The 16,978-nt window shown below is 42.9% G+C and overlaps 1 protein-coding gene across 2 annotated transcripts in view; it reads left to right on the top strand.

Annotated features, from left to right (window-relative positions):
• ATP9A (ATPase phospholipid transporting 9A (putative)) overlaps positions 1-16,978 on the top strand; it is a 94,239-nt gene that overhangs the window by 35,593 nt on the left and 41,668 nt on the right. For both annotated transcript variants that reach the window (XM_072110643.1, XM_072110644.1), the window contains exons 6-11: positions 611-662; positions 795-889; positions 9,798-9,878; positions 10,217-10,292; positions 12,856-12,932; positions 14,586-14,746. In XM_072110643.1, the coding sequence (XP_071966744.1) occupies positions 611-662; positions 795-889; positions 9,798-9,878; positions 10,217-10,292; positions 12,856-12,932; positions 14,586-14,746 (542 nt within the window). The remainder of the gene's footprint in view (positions 1-610; positions 663-794; positions 890-9,797; positions 9,879-10,216; positions 10,293-12,855; positions 12,933-14,585; positions 14,747-16,978) is intronic.

Here is a 16,978-nt window from a genome sequence, read left to right as displayed (position 1 = left end):
ATGGGGAAAGACGTGAAAATTAAGCCCATGAGTAAATGGCGCAAATGCATTGGTGCGTTTTTGGTAAATTTTTCCCCTTTTGGGGTTTCCCAGTGAACCGAATGAAATATAAAATACCACCACTTGAAAATACAATTTGTTATGCAGAAAATAAGCCTTCATACGTCTCTGTACAAGGTAAATTTTAAAAGTTCTGGAAGTTGGGGAGCGAAAAAAATTAAAAAGTCCATCTGCAGCAAGGAGTTAAAGTGGAGAGGGTTTGCTCAATTTGACAAAAAGTTTTATGTAAATTTGCATATGCAAAAACATTGAGGTTTTTTACCATAGCATCATAGTAGTTTAGGTTGAACAAAGATGAAGGTCCATCCTATAATCTCTTGAAGACTGATGTATAGTAACTGAAATAATACACCCCTCACCCCTCCTCCCACTGTGGGAGCCATTAGGTATTTTGCACAATTATAGTAACCCAAATAGGAAGTGTTAGGGACATATTTTGAAAAGGCTAAGACAGCTGTATCATTTTATGTCAACATTTCTACTTGTATTAGAAAAATTCATGATGTTCTTTCTTATTTACAAATCCTAAAATATTCTTCATTTTATGTAGAATCAGAGAATTCCTGCTGACATGATCTTCCTAAGGACATCAGAAAAAAACGGTAACTGACCAGCAACTTGTCTTTGGTGTTTCTTCAGCTATTATTACTTTTAATGGCTTATCTTGCATGACAAAGGCCAAAATGCATGTGAGAGAAATTGAATGTGAGAACTAATACCTTGTGTTTTCTCAGGATCTTGCTTTTTGCGCACTGATCAGCTGGATGGTGAGACAGACTGGAAGCTGCGTCTGCCAGTGTCCTGTACACAAAGATTGCCCACGGCAGCTGTGAGTGAGCCATAGCTTACTAAACACCATTAAAGGGGTATTCCAGGAATATGAACCTCTGATAAAAAAACAATAATGCTATAAATATGTTTCTAGAATAATACATAGTGTCAACAATCACAAAATAAAGGTTACTTAGTTTGTTTTTATGTTCTGAAAACCTTTATAGGGTTTGTAAAGTAGGTGGAGTCATATTTAAGATGGCCAACACTCAGTACTACAAGTCCCATGAGCCTTTAGAATGAGACATGTCTTCCTGACCTTTTTCTTATCTTGTAAAACATCCAGACAGGCAAAAAAGAGAACTTGGAAGACACATGTAAAATCAGCAGATAAAGCCTACGCGTTTCGACATAGTCTTAGTCCTAATCATGCCATGATTAAGACTATGTCGAAACGCGTAGGCTTTATCTGCTGATTTTACATGTGTCTTCCAAGTTCTTTTTTTTTTTGCCTGGCTGGATGTTTCATAAGTATGAAATAAAGTGAAGATGATATTTTAATGGAGTCAGTCTGCAGCGGGATCTTTTCCTGTTTTGTGTCCAGTGACTTTTATAATCCTAATGACTTATAATACACAAAAGGCTATGCAGTAGGACTCCTAGAAGACAACACTGAGGATATTATTAGTTTATAGATACTACATCTGCAGGTTCTAAATCCAAGAGATCTTATTGTACATACATTTATTAGATTACTTTTTTTTCATCTGGCACCCATGGTATCTGGTATGGGGTAGATCATTGGCTAGTCTAGTTTATTGGTCACATCAAAATTACATTGAAAGCTTCTATACACGACCATATCTATTTCTCCCCAAATGTCATACAGACACATGTTTAGCCAAGCTGAAAGTGCATATGCAACAAAGGAGAAAACCTCCTGCAGGCATCCACCAGTGGCTTATCATTCAAGAACTAAAGTATTATACAATTTGATTCCAGCTTGCTTTCTCCTCATCTTCCCAATTTCACTTATTGGTCAGGAGCAGAGGATGCAGTAACGCCTGTATATAGTCTAATTTATATGGTTCTTAGCTACGGAAGCAGCCGAGTGGCATTTAAACTTTAAAGGGAACTGGCTTACTAAACTATTAGTATGTAGTCAACCAGCTGAACAGCTTTCTGTTCATGTTTCTTTCATGGTCTAGGGTGGTGGCATCATCAAGAAAATCAACTTTCAACACAGAAGTCAAGCTCTCCTTATCTCTGAACAGCTCCTCCCCTGTAATTAACATCATGCACCGGACTTCAGGAGATCTGGTTAATGATGTCCTTAGATGCAGGACCAACAATTACAGTGAAGGCGGATTTCTGAGGCAGGAAGACCTTGACTTTAGTGTTAAACTTTCCACCTCCTTGACTTCATAACACCAATTTGATTTTCTGGATGATGCCACTACTCTGAGCCATGAAAGAAATATGATCTGGAAGCTACTTGGCTGCTTGATAACATACCGGTATTGGTTTACAAGCCCAAATTCTGATGACCGGTTCGCTTTAATACTAAAGATTTACTGGACTCTCCTTTTTATTTGAATAAATGTGTATATTTATCAGCATTTACCAAGACAAAGTGCTGATATATTTTTTAGCGCTTATTTAATGGCCCAAATTAAACCACTGACGCTCACCCCATGTAAATTAACATTCTACAGTGCTGGTCCTTCTGTCGGTAGAACGTTAATTCACGTGGAGTGATTACAGCACTGACAACGCTCCTCTGTGATGCTTCAACAATCATTGCGGGCTGCTATCAGCAGCTCAAGCACTGAGAGAAGACATCTGTGAACACCATAATGAACTAATCGTGGTGTGCACAGGAAAGTTTATTAGTTTGGCAAACTCTTCTTTCTTCCTGTCAGATCGTTATCTGTCAGTGAGGAAGATGGAAGCGCAGCCGCAGTGTGTGTCTCACACACTGCTAGTGATAAAAATCTGTGGTAACCCACCCCTAATATGTGTGTGTGTGTTTGTGTGTGTATATAATATATATACACCCAAACATTCTATATGTATTTGAGTATAAGCTGAGTTTTTCAGCACAAATTTGCTCGGCTTATACTCGAGTTAATGAAAATAAAAACCTCTGCACTCACCTTTCTGACGCCCACCGCAGGTCCTCTTCTATCTCCAGCTGCGTCTTCGGCTCCCCGCGCTGTCCCGTTGCATACATCATGACGCCACTGGCTATATTCAAGGGAGGGGGGGCAGGCAGTGGCTATATTCAAGGGGGGGCAGGCAGTGGCTATATTCAAGGGGGGGCAGGCAGTGGCTATATTCAAGGGGGGGGCAGGCAGTGGCTATATTCAAGGGGGGGCAGGCAGTGGCTATATTCAAGGGGGGGCAGGCAGTGGCTATATTCAAGGGGGGGGCAGGCAGTGGCTATATTCAAGGGGGGGGGGGCAGGCAGTGGCTATATTCAAGGGGGGGGGCAGGCAGTGGCTATATTCAAGGGGGGGCAGGCAGTGGCTATATTCAAGGGGGGGGGCAGGCAGTGGCTATATTCAAGGGGGGGGGGCAGGCAGTGGCTATATTCAAGGGGGGGGGCAGGCAGTGGCTATATTCAAGGGGGGGGCAGGCAGTGGCTATATTCAAGGGGGGCAGGCAGTGGCTATATTCAAGGGGGGGGGGGCAGGCAGTGGCTATATTCAAGGGGGGGGCAGGCAGTGGCTATATTCAAGGGGGGGCAGGCAGTGGCTATATTCAAGGGGGGGCAGGCAGTGGCTATATTCAAGGGGGGGCAGGCACTGGCTATATGCAAGGGGCGGCAGGCACTGGCTATATGCCAGGGGCGGCAGGCACTGGCTATATGCCAGGGGCGGCAGGCACTGGCTATATGCCAGGGGCGGCAGGCACTGGCTATATGCCAGGGGCGGGGCAGGCACTGGCTATATGCCAGGGGCGGGGCAGGCACTGGCTATATGCCAGGGGCGGGGCAGGCACTGGCTATATGCCAGGGGCGGGGCAGGCACTGGCTATATGCCAGGGGCGGGGCAGGCACTGGCTATATGCCAGGGGCGGGGCAGGCACTGGCTATATGCCAGGGGGGGGCAGGCACTGGCTATATGCCAGGGGCGGGGCAGGCACTGGCTATAAGCCAGGGGCGGGCAGGCACTGGCTATATGCCAGGGGCGGGGCAGGCACTGGCTATATGCCAGGGGCGGGGCAGGCACTGGCTATATGCCAGGGGCGGGGCAGGCACTGGCTATATGCCAGGGGCGGGGCAGGCACTGGCTATATGCCAGGGGCGGGGCAGGCACTGGCTATATGCCAGGGGCGGGGCAGGCACTGGCTATATGCAAGGGGAGGGGCAGGCACTGGCTATATGCAAGGGGAGGGGGAAGAACTGTCTATATACAAGGGGAGGGGGGAAGAACTGTCTATATGCAAGGGGAGGGGGGGAAGAACTGTCTATATGCAAGGGGAGGGGCAGGCACTGGCTATATACAAGGGGAGGGGCAGGCACTGGCTATATACTACAGGGGAGGGGCAGGCACTGGCTATATACTACAGGGGAGGGGCAGGCACTGGCTATATACTACAGGGGAGGGGCAGGCACTGGCTATATACTACAGGGGAGGGGCAGGCACTGGCTATATACAAGGGGAGGGGCAGGCACTGGCTATATACAAGGGGAGGGGCAGACACTGGCTATATACAAGGGGAGGGGCAGGCACTGGCTATATACAAGGGGAGGGGCAGGCACTGGCTATATACTACAGGGGGCTGGCAGGCTATATACTGGGGGGCATGGGACAAATGCATTTCCCACCCTTAGCTTACACTAGAGTCAATAGGTTTTCCCATTTTTTTTGTGTTAAAATTGGGGGCCTCGGCTTATACTTGGGTCGACTTATGCTGGAGTATATACGGTGTATATATATATTATTTTTTTATGCGAATAGAGAGCAGGTAGCACTCCAAGAAGACCAATATAAGGTGATTAGTGGTCCTTTTTATTCCATAATGTCATATACAGCAACGTTTCGGCTCAACAGTAATGTGGTATTGGCATACTGAGGAAAAATTGTTACCAAACTTTTCATCATTTTATTTATAGTTAATGTCTAATTTTTGGGCAAAAACAAATGTAATTTTGCGCCTCCATTCTGTTTTAACACCCACAGAGTTCACATACTTCCTAAAAGTTCTTGTACATATGTTTTGGGGTTTTACTGTTATTTAGGCCAATCAAAGTCACTTGAAAGTTGGACTGCTCCTTTAAAAAGGATTTTCATGAAAATGTGTAAAATTGCACATAAAATTTTAAGCCTCATAATATTCTAGAAAAATAACAGCGCATAAAGAATCATGCCAACATGAAGTAGACGTTCGGTAAATGATTGTTATGTTATGTGGGGGTTCATACAATCTGTATGGAAAGCTGAACATTTTTAACTTTAACAATGGAGAAAGTTCAAACTTTTATCCATATTTCCATTTTTCCCATAGCTTAACGCAAAACATGTTAACCAAATTTTTACTGCTAACTAACATGAAGTATAAAGTGTTACAAGACAACAATCTCAAAATCACCTGCATATGTTAAAGTGTTTTAACCCGTTCACGACCCGTGACGTAATAGCACGTCACGGGTCGGCCGCGGGTGCATGGAGAGGGCTCACGTGCTGAGCCCTCTCCATAGCCGGTAAGTCTTTGCTGCATATTGCAGCAAAGGCTTACCGGTAACACCCGCGATCGGTGCTAGCATCTTTTCGAGGATCGCTGCTCCCCGTGGCGTCATCGGGTGCTATCAGCACATTGTAATGTATGAGTAGTAAAATCCCCATATACTGCCATACTGTAGTATGGCAGTATATGATAGGATCGTGCAGACACCCTAGGGTTAAAGTACCCTAGGGAGTCTGAAAAGTACTAAAAATAAAAATAAAAAAAAGTTAAAAAAAAAAAAAATTATAATTAAAAACCCTAAAAACTCAAATCACCCCCCTTTCCCTAGAACTGATATAAATATAAATAAACAGTAAAAATCATAAACACATTAGGTATTGCCGCGTCCGAAAATGCCCGATCTATCAAAACGTTTTTTCACTGCGTTTAATCCCGTAACGAAAAATCGCGCCCAAAGTCGAAAATGGCACTTTTTTGTCATTTAAAAAAATTTAAAAATTCTATAAAAAGTGATCACAAGGTCGAACAGTCCTAAAATTGATAACATTGTAAACGTCATCAAAATCCGCAAAAAACGACACCACCCACAGCTCAGTACACCAAAGTATAAAAAAGTTATTAGCGCCAGAAGATGGCAAAATCCCCCAAAAAATTTTTGTACAGGAGGTTTTAATTTTTTTAAATGTATGAAAACATTATAAAACCTATATAAATTTGGTATCCCCGTAATCGCACAGACCCAAAGAATAAAGTAGACATGTCATTTGGGGCGCACAGTGAAATCCGTAAGATCCAAGCCCACAAGAAGACGGCACAAATGCGTTTTTTTACCAATTTCACTGCATTTGGAAGTTTTTTCCCGCTTCCTAGTACACGGCATGGAATATTCAATACCATCTCTATGAAGTGCAATTTGTTACGCAGAAAATAAGCCGTCACACAGCTCTGTACATGGAAAAATAAAAAAGTTATGGATTTTGGATCATGGGGAGTAAAAAATGAAAATGAAAAAACAAAAAAGGGCCAGGTCCTGAAAGGGTTAAAGTGATAATCACTTGTAATGAAACATGTCTAAAAATAGGCCCTGGGCACAAAAGTGAAAACTGGCTTGGGAGTCAAGGGGATAAAGGAAACCTAGGAGGATGGTAGGTTCTCAGTAACATCCTAAACTATCCTTCCGTTATCCGATAATGCTTTCTAACCTAATCTACAGTGTTTGGCTCGTATGCTAATTCTCCAGAGAGTGAAGTAGCCTCTTCAGTGGAGCTGGAACACTGGCTTTTGTTTTCCACAGTAGCCTCTGTGATCCCTCCTACCTGCGTGCCAAAGTTAAATCTTCTTTCGCATCGGTGGTGCAACATAAGATTCAACTTGCGTACACAGGTAGGAGGGTTCACAGAGGCTACCTTTGTTGCCTTTGCTCCCTTACCCTGGAGAGGCTACTGCGCTCCCCAGTAGCCCCAGCGAAATATTAGTACATTAGTTAGTTTAATGGTAGATCAGGTTGGAAAGCATTATAGGATTGGGGAAGGATCGTCAGATCTACCTTATCAGATCTAGATTCCTGATGGTAGGTTTCCTTTAACCCCTTAGTGACCACCAATGCAGGTTTTTATGTCAGTCACTAAGGGGCCTTGGGCTAGACCGACAGGTTTTGCCGTAGGCCTAGACCAAGTTCTGCACGGGACCCCCTTTCAGGAAGGAGCCATGACCCAGCTGTCTTATGACATCTGGGACCCTGCTCTAACAATCCGGATTGGAACGAGCTCTGATCTGGCCTGTTTAACCATTTAGATCCTGCGTTCAATGCTGTGACTGCGGGATCTACATACCTAGAGTGGGAGGGGGCTCCCTCCATCTCCTCCCGGTGCCCAGCAATGCGTACACGAAGTGCCGTCCTCTTTGCCTGGCTGCCGGGGACCTAATGAAGGTCCCTGGGTCTGTCCAAGGCAGAGCCTGCTCCATCCAGCCCCTGGCCGGACGTAGCAGTCTGCCTGTCAGTCTATGCAAGTGCATAGGCCGACACTTCTAATGCACAGCAATGTTTATTGCAGTGCATTAGTATGAAATAGTGATCGCATGATCAATAGTTCATATGCTAGCATTATAAAAATAAAAAAAGGAAAATGAACACAAATAGAAAATAAAAATAAAATTCTTTAAAATGTCCCAAAAGACCCTAACGCATATGAAACAATAAATAATTTTTAAAAAGTATTAAAACAAAACATTTTATATTTTTATAGATTGGGTATCACAGACCGATTTGTCATGCTTTGTGCAGTGTTGCATAATCTGTGTGCGCTGTATAAATAAAGAATTATTATTTATTATTATTTACCACATCCAAAAATTCCAAAACAGTTATTTATGGCACAGAACCCTGTAACAGAAAGTTGCACTCAAATGTCTCAATCGCCACTTTTTTGCCATTTCGCGACACATAAAAACTTTGATCAGTCGCCAAAATGGTTGCGATGAAACTGTGAGCTTGTCCCAGAAAACATGACATCTTAACCAACTTTGTACTCTTAAGTATGAAACCGTTTTTAGAGTAAGAAAATAGTAAAATTTAAGAATTTTTTTTTTCCCAGTACACAGCATGGAATATAAAAAACCTTCACTAGGAAGTACAATTTGTTAAGCAGAAAACAAGCCCACATACAAGTATGTTCACGCAAAAATAAGAGTTGAATTTTGAGGGTAGGAAAATGGAAAATCTGTATTGCACTGTGTAAGCTGTATCTGAGCTTGAAAAAGTGATCAGAAGATCACTTGTTCAAGATAACATATCACTAAATGTAAAAAAAAAAGTTAAAACAATAAAGGTTTTTTTTTAAATAAATGTGCAGGTCCTGCCGTATCATTTCTCCATTTTCAAGAGGCAGATATTAGGGAACTAATATTGGGACAAGAATGACGGGGCCCCAGTACCTCTGGATTAGATGTTCCCGTGTTTTACCAGGACAGCATTTTCCCGGTGAATTCTGCTGCTTCTGCTACGAGACCTGTGAGGACTTCAAAATGATAAAATTTAAGTTGGTCCCCTGGTATAATTGCTCCCTATACCCCTCCATTATTTCATTGCGGGATGTAGTTTACATACTAGGGGCACTTGTGGTTTTTATGTTTTTTATTCAGGTCTTCTAGTTTTCCTCCAAGTCTCTGGATTTGTTAGCAGATCTTCTAGAATTGTAATAGTCTTTTGTTTATTATTGTTATTATTTATTTATATTCCAAGTGCTTTATCATTGTGGAGCCCTGCTGCATTTTCTGGCTAGAGTTTAGGATCACATGTAGGTTTTTTCTTGCATATGGAAACATGGCTTCCTAATCAGAGACCTGACAATTCACAGTGATACAAGCTGGGTATCACATAATGGGCACCACATACAGGTCATTACATAACAGGCACCACATACTGGGCGTCACATGAGGGACACTGAACTTTCCAGAAATAATTGCAAAAACAGAAGAAAATTCTTTCAAATTTTACCAAATCCCCAAATAACTAGGGGTCACCTGTAAGTCTGGTGTCCTTAAGGAGGGGACCAACTGTACTCTATTGTAATGGGGGCTTGTAAAAGATCACCTCTCCCAGTCTTTCCACATAACTTTTGCAATGACTGCAGAGTGTTTGAAACCAGCCTGTTAATTCCAGGGAAACCTGATCTGGCTACTTCCATTTTGACTATTTTGGGCCTGTCACTGTTGCAAAATTTATGGCATGAAAAAGTGGGTAAGACTGAGCCTTCTTTTAGAGTGGGGAAATGGCTATATATGGATACATTTGGTGGTTATACAGTAGTATATGTTTGTTTATGATCCCCACCTACAGAAGCCTCCAAGACACAGCCCAAGTACACACTGAAAAATACTTTAAGGCTACGTGCACACGATGTATGCCCGGCGTACCGTATTACGCCCCTCTCCATAGAAATGCACAGTGCCGTATTCCGTAGAAAGATAGGACATGTCCTATCGTTCTGCGGAACGGTGCGGCGTATATATACATCCCCCATATGTTCATGTGAATGTAGCTTAACTCATAGAATTTGCGTGCAGCTACTTCTGTAGAAAATGTTCATGTCCTTTGGGCTACTAGATGTTTACAGCTTACTTTGGCTACGGAGGGTATGACCATCATAAAAACTAGTTATCTAGTTTTTTTTAAAGTTTCTTGCCAACAAAACAAGTCAGCCTTCATACCATGTATTATTTTTGCAGTGATGATAGAAAAGCAATCCATTGTTAATAATTGTTAATATTTTCAGGACCTGCTCCAGATTAGAGCCTATGTATATGCTGAGGAACCGAATATTGATATTCATAATTTTGCAGGCACATTTACCCGGGTAAGTAACGGTTAAATACCAGCCCGTTGATGAGGACCATTTATATATAACCATATGATTTGTATATGTATATGTTTGCTTTCGTTTTTTTTAATGCCTGATTAATGCCTTAATATATAGCAAATTAAATACATGGGTCTATAGCAATTGAAATAACGGTGACTGCTGCGTTATTATTTCTCTGTGCTATAAATAACAGAAGAACATGGTGGAAGCCATCAAAAGCAGAGGTGACCCACATTGGGACATGGCTGGTGACACAGGGGTTTTGATAAAATTGTCTTTCTTCTTTGTTTATTTCTTCTGTCCTGGAATATTCATGGTCTCTTTTTTTGTAGGAGGACAGTGACCCCCCAATAAATGAAAGCTTAAGTATTGAGAACACGTTGTGGGCCAGCACTGTCATTGCTTCTGGTAATGATAAACATTCTCAGTCTTCAGAAAAGCATGTTAACAATTTAATCCCTCATTAATTGCTCTGTAATTGATAATAATTGAGTCTGTCATTAAGAAAATTAGTCCTCAAATTACTTGTTTTTAGTATTTTTCTTTTCCATTTATGACACCACAAGAGTGGAACTGACACACAGTCACCCTGGGGCTTTCTATAAATGATGTGAATGTCAACTGTGACGTGAAGTCACTTCATCTTTCATCTGTTAGAAAAAAAAAATTGATGACATCTAATAAATATTGGTGAACTAGCAAAAAAATCACTGCTGATTGTATAATGAGAGCATTGAGCAGATGGGACAGGTGTGGATGAGAGGAAGAATGCATGAGGTGACGTGAGACGACACAGCCACACAGGCTATTGCAGCTGCCCCCTTTGCCCTGGACTCTCCACACACTGTTGGCCGGGAGCCAGGTAATGTGAAATAAAGTTTTATTAAGTGATAAAGTGCTGAAATTATTCAGAATGCCAAAAATACCCACTTCATTGCAATGTGGCAGCATTGCAATTTAAGCAGTAATTGCTACCTGCTTTGTAACAGCTTTAAATAATATTGAGAAATTCAGATTATCATTGTAGCTTCTCTCCATGATCCCCGAACAGAAAAAATTGCTAAGCCTGGAGCAGATTCAATGATAATCAAGCTCTGTCCACACTTTCTCATTCCTCCTGTAGTCCCAGGCAGTTAAGGATATGTTGCTTTAAAATGGCACTGATCGTGGCACACTTGGGTGGCCTGGGACTTCAGGAGGAGGACTTGAGTCCTGTCTGGTGAGCTCTGTGCTGGGGTGATGGCCTGCGTTCCCAGAGAAAAAATAATAATAATGATATATATATATAGCGTGATCATATTCTGCAGCTCTATATAGATCTTGGGGTGCATAAGCAAACAAAACATAATTAGATGAAACAATTGGAAGGAGGGCCCTGCTCAATAGAGGAGAGAATGAAGTGACAAGGAAGGTGCTTGAACTTTGGTTCAGCCATTTCTTAGGGCAGGGATCAGGAACCTTTTGGCTGAGAGAGCCATGAATACCACATATTTCAAAGTGTAATTCCGTGGGAGCCATGCAATTTGAATATGCCCCCCAGTAGATAGGTTCCCACAGCACATGCCCCCCCAGTAGATAGGTAGTCACAGCAAAAAATAATTTGGTGCCATCCTACCTATGCTCCCTACAGCTGGCTCCTTGCCACTCCCTTGCTGTTCTCTATGACCCAGGTGCTGCCGTAACTGCTTAGGCAAAGGCGTCTGGGTCATAGAGAGGAATAATCGCTGGCATCAGGTGTCCACTCCTCTCTATAACCCAGGCGTCGTCGCCTAAGCAATGACGCTGGCTGCAATGGCACCTGGATTACACATCTAGTGATCGTAGCTGTGTGTGTCTTACCAGCATCTGTTGATATGCACTGTGCATTAGCCTGCAGAGAAACTTGTTTAATTGTATCAAGTGATGAGGGATTACACAGACATATGGAGAAATCAGTGAAGGATTAGAAAAAAAAGAATGTGAAAGTTACATGCAGTTAGGGAATGCAATATGCCTGCCTGAAAAGATGGCTTTTTGGGGAAGTTCGGAAATTTGGTAGTTAGCCTGATAAATCAGTGTAGTGCATTCCAGAGAATAGGTGCTGCTTGGGGTAATCCTGAAGACGTGAGTAGGAAGTTCGAATTAAGGAGCAAAGTAATCTCAGATCATTGGATTGAAATATATGGGCCGGCCGATAGTCTGAGATGAAGACAGAGAGGTAGGGAGGTGCTGAATTGTGCAGAGCTTTATGCATGAGGGTATTTAATTTGTTGCCTTGGGGTTATGGTGATACCCCCAATAGAAATGGAGATGTCAGGGTTAGGTTGGTTGGCATATGGTGGAAAGACAAGTTCAGGCTTAGACAGATTAAGCTTCTCGGAGAGGTCATGATGTTAGAAACAGCAGAAAGACTATCTCTGGAGTTTTGCAGCAAGGTATTTGTGATGTTACGTGCGGAAGTATGTAGTTGGGTAACAGCAGCATAAAGATGGTACTGAAAACCAAATCTGCTTATCATTCCTGGTGACAGGAATGGGTGTATTGCATAAAGCTAGATTTTGTATATATAAGAGACCTTTTCTTGTACTTGATGGTACATTTCTGCTTGGTGTCAGCATGATTCTTCTTTATATATAAAGACTAAAATTATTCTTGATGACTCCTTTTTTAAATAGCTGATGGGTTTTTGACCTGTATCAACCATCTTCACTGAAAAATTGAAGCTAAAAACGAGGAGAAAAAGACACATCACTGAGCAGCACAACACCAACACTAACAAACGATCGTTCAATAAATATTGGACACGGACACAGGGAAGCATTGAAGCAACAATTCGATAAAAAAATTGCACTATAAAAGAAGTAATTAGCAAAGTATTGTTTTTATTGTAGGGTCATAATAGGCAGGAGGAGAATGTAGAGATGTAGTGTTTCTTTTTTCCTGCTTTCTTTAGTATGGAAAATGATATTACTTTGCACTTGTTGTGTTTCAGGTACGGTGGTCGGAGTGGTTATTTATACTGGCCGGGAGCAGCGCAGTGTAATGAATGCCTCTAATCCACGTAGTAAGGTACAGATTTTAGGGGGGGGGGGGATAATGGTTAATAGAAAAGCAAATATCTTATTTTTATTAATATCTTGTATTGTATTTGAGCTCCAAGTATTAATGGGACTGATGTTGTGTGCTACTCTGTGTTTAGTCACCAATTCTTTTCACACAGTATTATTGTTGTGATGTTTTATTGTTGTTGCCATTTTTTTTTTAACCTCCGGAAAACCTCTTTAACCCCTTAAGGACCAGGTCCTTTTTCGTTTTTGCGTTTTTATTTTTCACTCCCCACCTTCAAAAATCTATAACTTTTTTATTTTTCCGTGTACAGAGCTATGTGATGGCTTATTTTCTGCGTAACAAATTGCACTTCGTAGTGATGGTATTAAATATTCCATGCCGTGTACTGGGAAGCGGGAAAAAAATTCTAAATGCAGTGAAAATGATGAAAAAACACATTTGCGCCATTTCTTGTGGGCTTGGTTTTTACAGCTTTCACTGTGCGCCCCAAATGACAGGTCTATTTCATTCATTTGGTCAATACGATCACGAGGATACCAAATTTGGATAGGTTTTATAATGTTTTCATACATTTACAAAAATTAAAACCTCCTGTACAGAAAAAAAATTCTTCATTTTGCCGTGTTCTTGCGCTAATAACTTTTTCATACTTTGGTGTATGGAGCTGTGAGTGGTGTCATTTTTTGCGACTTCCGATGACGTTTTCAATGCTTCTATTTTTAGGACTGTGCGACCTTTTGATCACTTTTTATAGAATTTTTTCTATTTTTCAAAATGGCAAAAAAATGCCATTTGCGACTTCGGGCGCTATTTTCCGCTACGGGGTTACACGCAGTGAAAAACGGTAATTATATTTTGATCGGGCATTTTTGGACACGGCGATACCTAATGTGTTTATGATTTTTACAGTTTATTTATATTTATATCAGTTCTAGGGAAAGGGGGGTGATTTGAATTTTTATGTTTTTTTAATATAATTTTTTTTTTTTTACTTTTTTTTATTTATTTTTTTTACTATTTTTCAGACTCCCTAGGGTACTTTAACCCTAGGTTGTCTGATTGATCCTACCATATACTGCCATACTACAGTATGGCAGTATGTGGGGATTTTGCATACCATCTATTACAATGTGCAGATTGCACATTGTAATAGATAGCCTCGATCATGACAGCCTCGGATCTTTGTGTGATCCCAGGCTGTCATGGCAACGGATCGCCGCTCCCCGGTGACGTCACGGGGAGTGACGATCGGAGCCAAGATGGCGGTGCCCACGCGCCGCCGGCTCTTTAATGCCGCCGGCAGCTTTGCCGGCGGCGATCAAAGGGTTAACACCCGCGATCGGTGCAAGCACCGATCGTGGGTGTTAGCGACGGGCGTTTGCTTCATTATGAAGCAAATGCCCGGTGAGTATGAAGAGGGCTCAGCCCGTGAGCCCTCTTCATACTCCCCCATGCGCAGTAAGACGTAAGGGTACGTCTTATTGCGCTATGGGGTTAACAATCAAAATTCCTTTATCATATCATTGAATCACTAACTGGATCTTTAAACCGGGGATCAGCAATGTGTGTGGATGATATCTACATTGTTTAAATAGTTGTTGACCATTCCCTTACATGTTGCCCTACTTAAAGTCTCTTGATCATGTGTTACAGATTGGCCTTTTTGACCTGGAAGTGAATTGTCTGACAAAGATCTTATTCAGCGCCCTGGTGGTTGTCTCTCTGGTCATGGTGACTCTTCAGCATTTTGCTGGTCGCTGGTACCTACAGATCCTCCGATTTCTGCTCCTCTTCTCTAACATAATTCCCATCAGGTGAGGGGTAACTGTTAGAAAATATGTTATTGACAATCCTTTTACCCATCAGAATTTACAAAGTTTCAAATGTACAATAATTTAGCAAATATACACTGTACCTAAATGTGCCATATGGAGTAACCCTTTTTTCCATGGCGTCCCCCATGACGGCCCCAACTGGAGGATGACCCTTGACCTCTGTAGGGACAGGAAGCAGAGAGGTTAAATGCCCCTCCCCCGCATCCACACTCCAGTGGCTTCCTGTCCCTACACAGGGCAGGGAGTAGAGAGGAAAATTCTCTCCTTGCTTCCCATTAATTGGGACAGTGAGGGGGGAGCACCATGGCGCGGGACCTATCCCTTACCCAGCTCAGTTCCGGGCCTCGGTCGGGTCACGGCCCTTTCCTCTGCCCATCAGGAACTGCGTCTTCTCCGGCTCTGCCCGTAGCTCCTGGAGCCTAGGAAACCAGGAACGCGCGGTCTTCGCGCTCCCGCGCACTTCCGACCGGCCCCGGCGGCGACGACTTCCGGTAGAGTGACAAAACCAGATGTGACGTCAAAGCCGCGCGACCCGGAAGCAGGATCGCGGGGCGGTAAGTTTAAATGGCTCTAGCGTGGTAATCGCATTGATCTGAGGTCTAATCTTCATACCGGAGCATACCTCTAACCTGCTGCTTGCGAGCTTAAGGTTTTTTCTGGCGATTATTCAGGTCGGTTTTTTCCTTGCATCTTTTTGAGCTACACACACCTGTATTTCTATGTTTGTGTATTCTGACATGGGCCACATTTACTTTATAGACCCTGGTGGATCACTCCTGGCTTACCCGTACCAGGTAAAATCCTACCCTTTAACCATTGCAGTGCTGATCTCCAGGCTTTCAATTGTTATTGTTACATTCTAGGCTGGCTGGTTACTTTAGTCCCTCTAGGAGCATGGAACCCTGCAATTCGGAGGCCTCAGGTTTGGACCTCATATCCCCACCTCCTGTCAGTAGGGGTTAAAGGGTTAGGGTGGTGGGTCACCCGCATGTCCCATTTATAGCACTTCCTTATTTGGGCTCTCCTCTCCTCGATAGGATCCCAAGGAAAAAGGCTGTGCTAAGGAGCAATCCTCCTCTGAAAGAAAGAAAACGGCTCATAAAAAATGCAACATGTGTTTAGAAAACCTGCCGAGTGCATATAAGAAACCTGTGTGCAAAAAATGCCTGGATAATTTGCTTTGTGAGGAAAGGACCTAATTCATGGATGAGATGCGCAGTTTTATCCAGGAGGAAGTCCAATCATCTGTTTCATCATCTTTGGCTGCCTTTACCCCCCCAGGAGCCACCTCAAAAGCGACAGAGGATAGTAGACTCTGAAGGAGCTACGGTCAGGGATTCTTTGGAGTTTGATACATCCCCCTCCACCTCTGCAAATAAGATGGAGTCAAGGTATTTACTGGCCTCTGAAGACTTAGAGCCCCTCTTAAAGGCTGTAAGAGATACCTTGAAAATAGAGGAGGTAGAAGAGATGCAGTCCATTCAGGATGAACTTTTCGGTCTGCTTAAAGTTAAGAAGAGGCGTGTATTCCCGGTTAACAACACACTCAAAGATCTGATTCTGGAAGAATGGAGGAATCCGGAAAATAAAATTTCTTTATCCAAAGAATTTAGAAACCGCCTTTCATTTGATGAAGAGGAAGCCAGGCTATGGAACTCAGCTCCTAAGATGGACATTCAGTCACCAAGATGACCAAGAAGACCTACTTGCCTTTTGAGGACGCTACCCAGTTGAAGGACCTTCTGGATAGAAAGGTAGATAGCCTGTTGAAAAAGAGCTGGGAGTGTTCCATGTTGAACCTAAAGTCCAACATCGCTACAATGTCTGTAGCTCGCACCCTGTTCCACTGGGTAATGGAGTTGGAGAAGCATGTAAGGGATGGAACCCCAAGGGATCTATTGCTTAATACCTTCTCAACCCTGAAGGCAGCCACAGCTTTCATCGTGGATGCCTCAGCAGTAGGGGTGAGGATTAGTGCCAAGGAAGGAGCTCTATCCAACTCAGTGAGAAGTTCCCTCTGGTTGCGTCAGTGGAGTGGAGACTTCAGGTCTAAGACTAAGTTGTGCGGCATCCCATTCGAGGGAGAGTACGTGTTTGGACCTGAATTAGACACCATCCTGGAAAAGGCGGGGGATAAGAAGAATGGCTTCCCAGAATCCAGGACCAATCTGAGGAAACCTTCCTTTCGTGACCCCAAAGACAGGAGACAGT

This window comes from Engystomops pustulosus, chromosome 6, assembly GCF_040894005.1.
Source record: "Engystomops pustulosus chromosome 6, aEngPut4.maternal, whole genome shotgun sequence".
NCBI lineage: Eukaryota > Metazoa > Chordata > Amphibia > Anura > Leptodactylidae > Engystomops > Engystomops pustulosus.
This window is presented reverse-complemented; position numbering and strand designations above follow the sequence as displayed.